The sequence below is a fragment of the Apus apus genome, chromosome 4 (genome assembly GCF_020740795.1).
Source record: "Apus apus isolate bApuApu2 chromosome 4, bApuApu2.pri.cur, whole genome shotgun sequence".
NCBI classification, from domain to species: Eukaryota; Metazoa; Chordata; class Aves; order Apodiformes; family Apodidae; genus Apus; species Apus apus.
The window spans coordinates 19285274-19298582 of NC_067285.1; the positions used below are offsets into that span (position 1 = coordinate 19285274).

The following is a 13309-nucleotide window of genomic DNA, read 5'->3' on the forward strand; positions in this document are numbered from 1 at the left end:
GATAACAGTATCTTCATAGATGATCTTCTGTATTTTACCAAGACCTTCTGCTTTTTATGTGGCCTTAGAAGGCCTAGTTCTGTCTTCGTGTTGAAGTCACTCAAATAATAACTGGTTGTTCTTGGACTAGATTGACCATCAAGAATCTATTACATGAGATACTATAAAAACAAGACTAAATTCCCATACACAAAAGGAATCAAACAGAAAATGGACAAGCTGCAAACAACACGAAGCCAACTTGACACAAAACAGATATTTCACTGTGTATAAGCAATAGCTCTTGGCTGATAAACGGAAAGAAGTTTTAAGGCTGTTTGTACTGTCGTGAGATCATGTCTTTCAGAATCACAGGTCTCCATCAAATGATCAGGGATTTTCTGATGGCATGTTAAGAGACTGTAATAAAGATTTGTGAGATGTTATTTACTAACAGCTAATAGAGTAACTTTGTTCTAGATCTCTATTTTCTAGTCTTGATGAAAACTGTGTAATCTTCCACGTCCCTAAAAAAGCTTCTCTCTGTGTTGGCAAGGAAATGATAGAAGAGTTTAATTAAGCAATGATGACCTAAAGTGAAATGTGGATTCTTTACAATATACAACGTCCTTCCCACCAGCCACATGTGTTTGTCAGATGTTTATAGAATCTTCATTAACTAAGAGCTGTGTTAGATAACAAAAGCTGAAGCATGGCATCAATGACTCTGATAAGGGCAAGTGTACAACCAATCTGCTTGACAACTGACAAGAGGCTGGGGTTTGAAGCAGACTGCAAAAAGAACACAAGAAAGTGATTTGCAAAGGGCATTCCAGTTGTTTGCCTTCCATCTCCTTTCCTCTGTCTGCAATGAAAGAAGATTTTTAATTAGCTAAAATACCCTTGTTCTCTCGTCTCTCCCTCAGAAGGTAAATACAGAAGAAATGCATTATTTTGGAGTATTAGCTGCACTGTCTGTTTTCAACATCATTGCCTGTTTGACAAGAGGAAAGCCTTTGGAAGCTTGGGACAAGTTATCAGCTGTGGGAAAGTCTGATGCACACTTTCATGATCCTGGGGAAGTGGAAGATGAGACTCATTTTGACTTTAAATCTTTCCTGGAGAATATGAAGACAGATTTACTGAGGAGTTTGAATTTGTCACGAGTGCCCTCCCAAGTGAAGACCAAAGAAGAACCACCGCAGTTCATGATTGATTTATACAACAGATACACTGCAGACAAGTCCTCCATCCCTGCATCCAATATTGTAAGGAGCTTCAGTACTGAAGGTAGGAGAAGTCCTAAAAATAAGGATTAGAATTTTTCAAGAAGTACATGGACAATAGGTACCCAGATTCTTTTGAAATTCAGAGGGAATTTAGTGCGTTAACTTCCACAGATTCCTTAGAAACAAAACAGATTAAAAATTTGGATTGTAGTTTTGCTCTGTGCTTTCTTTCAATCTTTAAAAAATAAGAATTCCCTTTAGTTTTCTTTGATTTTTATTATTTTTAATTTACAGTATTCTCTTTCCAAATGCATCAAGTGAGATGATGCACTGAATAACAGTGTTTACATGAATCATGTTTCCCAAAGCTAGAGATTTGGGACTAAGTTTTAATGTTAGAATGCAAACTTTTTATCATCTATAATGGAGACATCCATGCTAGAGAGCTAATCTTTCAGGTGGGCTTTTCTCATACTTAAAAATCACAGCAGCCAACTGAGAAATCTGTCTCTAGATCCAAGCAAGGAACAGCACTTCTACCCCAAAATTCTGGTTTAGATGGAAAGATTTATATGGAAATGGCTTGTGAAACTTTTGTCAAAAAAATAAATAAGTTAGAGATCCCTGTCTTCGTAACATTACATAGGCTTTTAAAATTCCATCAAAAGCAGCAGTAAAAAGGTTTGAATTAATCACAATCCTTGTGATAAAAGTAAGACAGGTAGAATTGAAGCCTCAGTTTATATAAAAAATAGAAATACAGAGGTAATAGCACTATGGAGAACTTCAAATTCCCAAACTAGTGCCCCTAGTCCTGAAATGGAAAGAAACCTGAGCACTATAAACTGGATTATAATTCTCATTTTCCTCACTGACGGCTTTAGTGGGTAAATGCTGTGAAGAAGTGCCAACATTAGCTAATTAAGATTGCCCTAAAACCCAAGCATGACTGAGTACTTATCTTATATTGACCAACAAATAAACATCAGTCAATGATTACTTTTAAGCACTATCAATCTGATCTTCCAGCCAAATATCTGCCCCCAAATATCAGGCAGAGTTGCTGATACTGCACATACCTTTGCAGGAAAAAAAACAACAAAACAAAGAAACAAACAAACACACACAAAAAAAACAACCAAACAAAACCAACCAACCAAACAAAACACACACACACAAAACCCCCAACACAACAACAACAAAAAAAACAACCCCAAGCTCAGTGAATCCAGCCTGGAACAGACTGGGACCTGGGCATGAAAGGCTGTTTATCACTAAGTCCCAGCATAAACAAACCACGAAGCTTCAGTTCAGGATTTTCAAAAACTTTATTTCCCCAAACTCCCAGTAAACCTAGCTGCTTTTGAAGTTATTTGAAGACAACAACAAAAGCCTCAGCATAGCTGCTTCTTACAGACATTTGAACATAGAATCGCAGAATCATAGAATGGTTTGGATTGGAAGGGACCTTAAAGATCACCTAGGTCCAACCCCCTGACATGGACAGGGACACCTTCCACTAGACCAGGTTGCTTAAAGCCCCATCTGACCTGGCCTTGAACACTTCCATGGATGGGGCTTCCACAACCTCCCTGGACAACCTGTTCCAGTGTCTCACCACCATCACAGTAAAGAATTTCTTCCTAATATCTAATCTAAATCTATTAATTTGAAGCTTATAACTATTACACCTCATCCTATCACTACATGCCCTTGCAGAAGTCCCATAGAATATTTATCTCTTAGGAGGCCAGTTCAACCCATTGTGCAATTGTAAGAGTAGCAAATTCATAGAGTTCTTTTAGGAATTTCTGGAGAAAAAATCTCTTTAGGAAATTGCTAAATCTGAACACTCAGATGTCTTATTTTTGTACTTAATAATGACCACAGCTTGTTCTAGGTAGACTATTTCTGATCCTTTCCACACCCTCACCGGACCATGAAATCTTAGAGAAAATACTACCAACACAAGGGACCTTAATTTCAACTTTTCACTCCCCACCCTTGAAACTTGGCCAAAGACCGTACTTTCTTTTATTTTTAATGCTGGGTAGCCATGCTCTTATTTTACCCCCAAAATACATCCTGAGTCTTTAAAAGCAAGTTATTTGGACAGTCAGAAACACTGTAACCACATGTTTTAATTTCCTATTACAGATGTTGTTTCTTTAGCTTCACCAGAAGAAAATCCGTTTCAGAAACACATCTTGCTCTTCAACATCTCTCTTCCACGATATGAGGAAATCACCAGAGCTGAACTGAGAATTTATATCTCCTGTAACAGGGAAGCTGGATCTCTCTCTAGGCTGAAAGGCAACATGGTCATTTATGATGTTTTAGATGGTGACTACTGGGAAAACCCAGAAAGTACCAAATCTTTCCTTGTCTCTCACAATATTCGGAAGTGTGGCTGGGAGATGTTTGAAGTGTCCAGCGCTGTGAAAAGATGGGTCAGGACAGACAAACTGAAGACTAAAAACAAGCTAGAGGTTGTTATACAGAGTAAGGCTCTGGGTGGTTTTACTTGTGGGAAGCTGGATATCAGTGTGACCCCTGACACTAAAAATCTGCCCCTGTTAATAGTGTTCTCCAATGACCGCAGCAATGGGACAAAGGAGACCAAAGTGGAGCTTCGGGAGATGATTGTTCATGAACAAGAAAGTGCACTAAAGAAATTAGGAAAGAACACCAGTTCGTCTGAAGAGGAAGAACAGAGAGAGGAAAAGGCCATCACTGGGCCCCACCAGCATTCTTCCAGAAGCAAGAGAAGCATTGGAGTCAACCACTGCCGGAGAACTTCCCTCCATGTGAACTTTGAAGAGATTGGCTGGGATTCCTGGATCATTGCACCAAAAGATTATGAAGCATTTGAGTGTAAAGGAGGTTGCTTCTTCCCTCTGACAGATAATGTTACCCCAACAAAACATGCTATTGTCCAAACTCTGGTGCATCTCCAAAACCCGAAGAAAGCCTCAAAGGCCTGTTGTGTTCCAACCAAATTGGATTCAATCTCCATTCTTTATAAGGATGATGCTGGTGTGCCCACTTTGATATATAACTATGAAGGGATGAAAGTGGCAGAATGTGGCTGCAGGTAGTATACAAGGCAGAATTGCTAAAAATAAGAATACCCTCTTTTCCTGTTCTGTGTAAGTCTGTACACTAGTGATGCAAATGAAAATCTTTGCAAACAAGGTTTGGAGCAGGGAATAGAGCTGGTTGTTGTTGTTGTTGCTGCTTCTTGTTTTAAAGGAAAACCAGCATTTAAAGAACAGCAATCATTGAAAATAGCCTGCATTATATATCATGGCAAAGTGAATACTGGATTAAAATATTTTAACATCGAATGAACTATGCATTATTTGGCAACAGTGATACAATTTGAAAACCTTATTTCAACTTTTATGTCTAATCGATTCTGTTTAGGTCACAAACTAAAGGACTTTCAATAGGAATTCAGGATGCCATGTAAATGTTTATTAGGTATTATAACTAATTTTCTCAGCCAATTCTGACATTTTGAACTTCTGTTAAACTCAGTAAATGGAACCTAGTTTGCATGGCAAAGTGAGGAATCTAAATCCTGCAAACCTTTTGTATATTAGAGGTTTTTACAGGCAAATTTACTCTTGTAAGTGAAGATTTGCAGTAAAAGTGGTTTCATCCTGGCTGAAACTGGGACAAGTATTCAAAAGAGAAGAGACTTTCCATCTTATTTCATTCCCAGGTTTCCTTCTGTGGGTAGCAGGTGCCTTGGTTTCAGCTTTCTTATCCTCAGCGTCCCTATTTTTACCCCTTTATGGCACATACTTGAGTGATAAGAAGTGCAGCCTTCCGCTTCTAAGACGCTGTTTCCTAGGAGGAACAGCAGTCCTTATCAGCGCACAAAGATAAGGAGCCACTTTGACCTACTGCATATTCTTAGTATTTCTTTGCAAGAACATGCAGTCAAACAATGCTCAGCCTTGGAAGCTGTATCCTACAAGCAGTGGGGGTTAGCAGAACTCAGCACTTGTGAAAAGCCCATGCTACTTATTTAGAAGCCTAAATATGTTCTTTGGAGTCTGATATTAGACTCCAATTTTTTAATTTCTTCTTAGGGAAAACTCTATTTTGCATACAAAATTTTGTCAGCCTTTAGAAGTCTGGGAAAAACTGAAATCTCTGTGTTCTATGAGACTTACACTGTATGTGAAATACACTAACATACAATAGTTCTCCTGACTTCAGTTGTATTTTTACTAAATAAGGACCCCATCTTTCCTGCAATTAAAGTAAACTTCCTTTGATTCTAATGAAAGTCTTGCTTGTACAAGAACAAAGTGTCTTCTGTTGGTTTCAGGTGATAGTTATAAGTGTACAATGCCACCGTAGTCCACCTCACTTCTACTCCATCATCTTACAAACACACACACAAATATAAAACTATATCAGAGAACACTTTTAGTCCAAACCCACAGCAAACTACATGTGTTCAAAATGGTGAAGAATATTGATGGAGAAAAAATCTAAACATGTATGGAAGCAACAGGATCTAAATGAATCCATATGTTTTAAATTAGGGCAGCCTGCGGGCAAGACGAATTCATTAGGCATGAACAGGTCAGCCTGAAATCTAATACTTAGTTTATTTACTATTGTTAACTTAATGCAGAGCAAATAGCAGGTGAGTGTGAGCAGAGTGGTTTGTAATTCCATCAAGAACTACTGGTTACATCACAAACCACGCGCACAAAGCACAATTCACCAGAATCCTTGGACTGACTTAAAGCCTTTTCCCTTAGAACTGGACTGCAATTGGATCAGATCTGGGATCTGGGTCCAGGCAAACACCATCCATCTATAGTTGCATGTCAGTTACCTCTTAAGCTTCCCATGACAGTCCTCTCATTTTACCACTGCTCATTGGCTCATCATCTTACAGTCATTGTCATGTCTTCTTCCATTCAGAACCCCTTGTATTCCCTCCCTGTGTTGTTCGTATCTTCTGAGTTCATGACACACAACTAATCTTAATCAAGTTAAAGAAACCACCAAACAAGCACTTGATGTGATCACATTAGGGAAATCATTCACCCATATGTCAAGGTAATTGTAGCTGTGTGCCCTTAAGTCATCTAAACACAAGGTCCTAGTTATATTTTTACTTCAATGAATATAAGACTTTGTCCATAATTAAATGAAAAAGTGTGAAAGGGGAAAGACCAGTCCCCACATGCTCACAGACAGAAATTCTCAAGACTTCTTTTTTTTTACATTCTGAAGTCAAATGTAAAACGAAACACTAATCTTTCCATAGTGTGATGACTAGGGCCATGAAGAAATGAGAACCCAGTTGTGACTATGGATGCTACCTACAGCACGGCTGAAGTGTGTGTCAAATTCTTGTTTGCTTTTACACTGTAAATTTAGCAGCTTGATTTATGTAGTTTTGAACATTTCATTTTAAACAATTGCTCGAGTTTCCTCACTTTTCAACTGCTTTGGGATGCAATGAGTCAGCCAGGTGGCCAAAACGTGTTAGAGAGGTTACCAAGAGCAGGCAATGCACCTTGCCCCCTGCTTCAACACAGAAAAAATGCCTCTTGTGACTCGATTCTGCACGTTGACCAGCAGTTTTCTGCTACTGAGGAGCAGGTTGGGGCTTGTGCACTACTTGTACATCAGATGTACAGTTAAAATCTAAACTTATTTATTTAACACAAATACATGGCTGGAATATGCCCTTCTTCTTAGCTATCTAACAGACCTGCAACACCAGAATCACCAAATGACTCTACAGCCAATTTTAAGGCTATCCTGTAGCACTTCAGCCTTAAAAGATAAACATGGGAAGCTGGTGGTAGAAGCTGGTCAGGAGATATAGCTGTCACTATTTTTACACAGCTTCCCACATTTTCTGCATACACAGCAGGCACAATGTCCACTGATCTCATTCACTTCTCTGTGCCATGTCCTAACACGGGACAGCAGATGCAACTTAGCCCCTTAACAATATAGCACCTGCAATCACTGAAAATCAAAAATATACCAGTTTTCACTATTCTTTTCCACAGGTGAAGAAGTAATGGCCTCATGAGAATCTAGAGGTGTTCAGCTCATATCTACTTAGACACCTTTCTACTGGAAAGATTCTGACAATACGGAAATGATAAGCTAGAATTGACAGTTTCTTATAGTCAGAATAATAGGTCTTAGACTGCCTCTAAAGGAGGCTTATTATTTCAGACACATTTGTGCTCTAACACAATTACTGAATCCACAGGTGATTCTTCTCTCCAGCCTCCTCAGAGTCTGGCAATTACCTCTAAGTAATGCACATAGGTGCATGGCTATGCAGCATGTAGGTCCACATAGGCATACACTGTTGGCTCCAGGAGGTATAAATACCTTGCTGCAGCTCCTCATAGGCAGCACTGAATCTAAGTTTGTTACTGCAAAGAGCTGAAGGGTACAGATACAAACACAGAACTAGCTGGCAAAGCCAGTAAGTAGTAAATGACCAATGTCTGTGAGGCAAGACTCTAACCTCCATAGCGTAACAACAGCTCCACAACCTTTCTGGCTGCTCTCAACAGCTAACAGAACACTGCATCTGGCTACTAACCACCTCTCCCCTCCCCAACATACCATTTGTAGTGTGATTAGCAGGGAAAAAACAAGGCAGGTCCCTCTGCAGTCTCTAGAGAGCAAGGGTCTCAAAGAGATCTGTCTGTCCATCTGTTAGGTAGGAGGCTCTAACTGCAGGTGCCTGAGGTGCTAATCTTCTCAGTGCCGACCTGGGGTTGACCCAGGCCTACAAACTCTCCCAGAGCCATCTCTGATCTCTTTTCAGCCTTCAGGGCTTTCTCTAAACCCTTCCTCCAAGCTACCTCAGTGCCACGGCCAGGCTATGGGAAACTTACCGGCTGCTCCAGCCGCACCATCTCCGAGGTGTGAGCACCCTCCCTCCGTGCTGCCTCAGCGCCATCTTCAGGCTGCCTGGTGCTTCTGCGCCAGCTCTGGCCTTTGCTCCCCAGCCATCTTCACCCCATTTCTTACTCTCCTTCGCACGGTACCTTAAAATTTCTCCACTTAAAGGTGTCTCCTGATGTCTCTCTCGGGGCTGCCAACTGGCTTTTTGCCCTCTCCATGTCTCTGAAATGCCCCGCTACCACCTCTGCGCAGCTGCTGCTTCCAGGCCGCCGCAGCAACGCGTCGTCCCCCACCTCAGAGCAGTTCCCGTTTCTTTTTTTGTCCTCTCCCTTAAAGATTCTTATGAACCATCAGACTTAATTTGGCTACAAGACTCACAAGAGAATGGCTGCAGTGTAGCCCTGGAGAACGGGGCTCCCGGAGTCGGTCCCATCACCGAGGCGTGATGCTTGGCCAGAGCCCGGCAGCCCTGCCCTCAGCCCTCAGGAGGCCGGGACACCAGCCCCGCACACCGGGTGGGCCGCGGCCTGGCGGTTGAGGCCTTGCTAGCCGGCCAGCAACCAAAGTTTCTGATCCAGCAACGGGGGAGAAACCTAGCTCTTTACAACAAACTAGATGGCTTAAATGCCAACAGCTGGTCTGTCAGGATGTGCTGGGCACTACTAACCTATGTCAGCATGGCGGACAAGGAAGCCAGCTTGCCAGGACACGTTTGCCCGGCCATCAGAGGTGTCGGGCCGTCGGCAGCACAATCTCTAGGAGCCAGTTTGGTGCCCGCCATTTGTGGTGCCTGGCCACTAAACAAAGACTACTGTGGATGGCTGGAGTTCTCACTGTTTCAAGTAATAACCTCAGGATAGGAAGGCTCTTCATGCAATATTTAATATTCACTGTTTGTTACTGGCAACCTCTGGTGCACCATGTTGAACAACACGTAAATCTATCAGAAATGTAGGCCCTAAGGAATACAGGCAGTGTAAAGCAAGCACATAACGGAGTAATTATCTAAGGATAATTTTCTACTTTTAGTAGAAATTTTTCAGTTTCTACTTTTTGTTGAAAAATTACTTGCCAAAATTCTAAACTGTATTCTTGAATTAGTTCAGGTTGGGTAGCTGCAAGGTATTTTCCTGAAGCCCTCTTGAATCTTCTGCTGACCTAGAATATGGCAGTTTATCTGTTCAGCAAAACTGTTCAATGTCAGTTTATCACAGATGTGCTCTGTGAGCTGTGATGGCTCTCCATCTGCTCCTGGCTGAAATCAGAAACATTTCAAAATCTTTAAATAAAAAAAGTAATTGTTTTCTCTTATTTCTTTTTTTGTTCTTTTCTCATTTTCTCTTTCTTGGTCACTGTCAAAAGATAGAAAGAAAAGGAGTATTAAGGGAAGAAAATAAAAATCCAACACACTTTGGATTTAAGTTTTTCTTATTATGAATGTAATCATTAAGAATACTCTTGAAGTGCTATTTCAATTTTCATTAAATTGAAAGCTTTCAATATTTAAAAAAATGTGAAAGAAAACTTCCTACAGCTTTAATTTTCATTTTGTGCAGGTTTGTACAGCATAAGAACTGAAAGAACTAGGGATAAAAACCTAATATTACTTCTTTTGGCACAGGAATTATAAAGGAATCTAAGGGTGTTATTATTGTTTGTATTACCAAGGGGCCTAGAAATCCTACTCAGGGACAAAGTTCCCTTTGTACCAAACAGTACAAGAACAGAACAGAAAAGACAGTCTTAGACCATACCTATGCAAGCCAGTCATGCCTGTAGCAGACAGCCATGTAGTAGCACTGACCCAGACTTGCACATCTATTAAAGGCAGTAGAGGTTTGTCCAGAAACACTTACCAAAGTCCTGGAAACATTAAATATTTCATTAGTATAGTCCTGTGCTAAACCTTGCCTCTCAATGTTTAGCAGCTAAATAAAACCTTTACATTAATTCTGATTATTACATATAATTTAAAATGTGGCTGTTCCAGAAGGCTTTCCAAATTTCACCTTTGTCCTGTTGTTATTTCTGCCAGTGGAAAAACTGCTCTTGCTGCCACCTTCCGATGAGCATTCTGCTACTGCGATTTACGGGTGACCAAAGGGTCTACACAGGTCTGATGAGGGAATCAGAGGGATCAGAACTAGGAAGTATTGAAGCAAAACATGTAAAGCAAAAAATACATAGGAAAACATTTAATCTCACTCTTGTGAAAGCTTTTTAGCATGTGATCTGAGTGTTGCAGACTGGGACAGATAAAAGAAAGTACTTCCTCTCAGAGGATGTGGGAAGTTCATACCCACAGGAAGGCAGAAAATGAAATATTTGTGGACAGACTTTAAAGAATCTTAAAGTTTTATGAGATATAAAAGCTAGAGCTAGGCTTAAGATACTGAGGTCAGCTCAAAACTAAAATAAAAATAGGAATTTAGTTTGGGTTTTATTTTAAATTAGAATTGATGGTAGAGTTACATTTTGGACTTAGGTATTCAGAGTTCAATGAGCACAAAGTAAGTAAAAAGTCATTTCCGAAAGCCTGTATTATCCACACCACATAAAGAAGGATTCTTACCTTCTAACACCATCTATAAAGAATTACAAGATAGCAGTGAGTTATACATGTCAGGTGAATTCAGGGCAAGAGAAATAGATCACTGAAGAGATCCAGTGTGGAAAATTAGTTTTTTCCACTGTCTTAGCTTTTTAAGTCATGCATTTTGGGAAAAGCATTAATTTTACATTTACATCATTAAGCTAGTTTTGTTTCTGTGTGCTAGTGATAAAGTACATGAGGAAGAATATGCATCTGAACTTGTAGAATAAATTGTGCTGTGGAGTGTTGCCATATCTTGATTTTTACTGAGAAATAATAAACATAATCCAGTATCTATTCCTCAAAACTCTAGCTTCATAAAAAGCTCAGCTACAGTTTCCAGACCTTCTGATATGAAAATCTTTAGAACATGATACAATGCACAGTAAATGTTAGAAAGCAGAGGAAAGTTATTTTTTTAATCTTATGATTTTGCAATGATCACAGGCAGGAAAGGGCTATTTCATTATTTTTAATGTCTAGATGAGGCCTCAGTTTAGAAAAAAAATAAATTTGTGGAAACCCTTAAATGTTAGGGGAAAAAAAAATTTACTATACAATGAGTTTACCAGAACTCATTTAGATACAGAAGGCAATTTTCTAACACATGTCCTGATTAAAAATGCTCAGTTACTGTGTATTACTGTCTCCTTTTTGAGTGTGATCTTCATGGCAATTCATCTATGTCTATTATGTTCAGAGTAAGAGGAGGTGACTGTAAACACCTCCTGTATAACATCAGTAACAGTCTATAACACCCTTTGCATAGAAAGTTGAAACTGAGATAATTTGAATAATGCTTTGTCATTTCAAGTTATATTAATTTCTATTCTAAAAGCAGAAAGTGGCAGAAAATAATACAGTGGGGAAAAAGCCCTTCTAAAAAAAAAAAGTTTTTTTGAAAGAACAGCAGGATTAAATTGCTTTCAAGGAATCCAGAAAAATTAATTTATTTAATTTTTACAGTAACTAATTTAACCTTATTTCCACAATTATTCCATACTTGGTAAATAGTTTCATATAAATGTATATGTCCGTTTTGTACTGTGTACTGAATTACAGAAAAAAGAAAGTACTATGTATACTCCATAAACATGCAATGTCATTCTTTTTTCTGAGATAGAAAGCTGCATGCTTAAAGCTACTGTACAGACAGACAGAAAGAGAGATCCATTCTGACATATTCTTAGGGATATGGATTATTGTACGTTTTTTCCCAGTTCCTGTCACAATGGATGCATTTTGTAACCCTTCTGTGTGGCTGCTGGGCATGCCCTCCTCCAGCACCCAGCAGGAGTAAAAGGAAGAAATAAATAAGAAACAAAAAGGGAACCTGTGGAACAACCCAACTCCCTAGCCCAGTGGGCAAAATATCCAGCCTTTCCACGTTTACACATTTTTACTTCATTGTTTTAAATCATACATAGATATTCTTTATCATTATGTTCTGTTTCCGTCATAACAAAATAATCTATATCCTCCCTTTCAAGTTAATTGAAAAATTCTGAAACACACAGAAATTGTTAATACTAAAGTAACGTTGAAATGTTAAGCACTCCAAAGTGGGAAATGTCAGAATTAAGATTATCTGATTTTCTTTCAGACGTCCCCTGATTTAGTCACTGCACAAAGCGTGTGGTGCTTAAGAATTAAATCAGAGATTGTGAAATACAATACCTTGAATTGATTGTCTTGACACACACTACAATGTGTGTGAGTATTCCTGTGGAAACAGCATTTAGAAACACTGTGTTTATAACATCACATTTTACAGCTTTTGCCATAGAACAGTCCTTTCTCTTATAGACTCTTAGAAGAATTTAATAGTTCACTTTGATGGATTTACAGTTGTACATTCACATACACACAGATACAAATTAACCATGGGATTAAATAGTGCCTGCATATATAGATGAGGATATTCCCATATGTTACATGTTAAAGGAAGGAACTTCACAAAACTCCTTTATTACTGCTGCTGAATGACCCAGAAAGAGGACTGCACTCATGTGAGGCTTCACTAATGACACTCACACATGATACTGAGTGCACCCAGCCGTGGTAGACCACCTTTCAATTTTTCCTTCCACATGTATTTATATGTAGCAACAAGTGACATTTTGAAAGAAATACAAAAACATGCTTTCTCCAGATTTCCTAGTCTGTTCTTTCAGCTACTTCGAGCAAGTAGAATGGCTGTGATAGCAACTCATTTCAGACTTAAAGCCAAGAGTCTGTTACTGTATGTCTTTGGCATATCGTACTGGAGCTCTGAATGTTGAAGACTCACATGGGTACAGCCTGAAGCTGCATCCCACATATTCTGATCCTCTTTCAAACTCTTAATACAATAGGGTCTCAAATACATTGTGAGCAGAAGCAAACACCTCCCCATGTTCTATTTTGGTCTGTTGAGCCTGAAGTCTATTGGCTGGGAGCTGACATCAGACATGACCATATGTTACTCAATGGTATTACAAGTAAATCCTAATTGAGTGCAAATTATGAAGATTAAAGTCACCTCAGATTTAGCTGTATTATGTTGAGGCAAATGTATTTCAAAGTCTTGTTTAAAATCCTGGCAATTTTCAGC

The 13309-nt window shown here is 39.2% G+C and overlaps 1 protein-coding gene across 1 annotated transcript; it reads left to right on the forward strand.

The window, feature by feature from the left end:
* Window positions 1-685: 685 nt before the first annotated feature.
* Window positions 686-5508, forward strand: GDF2 (growth differentiation factor 2). The gene is made up of 2 exons (XM_051617826.1): window positions 686-1269; window positions 3366-5508. The coding sequence occupies exons 1-2, from the start codon at window positions 924-926 to the stop codon at window positions 4304-4306; spliced, it is 1287 nt and encodes a 428-aa protein (XP_051473786.1). The 5' UTR covers window positions 686-923; the 3' UTR covers window positions 4307-5508.
* Window positions 5509-13309: the final 7801 nt, after the last annotated feature.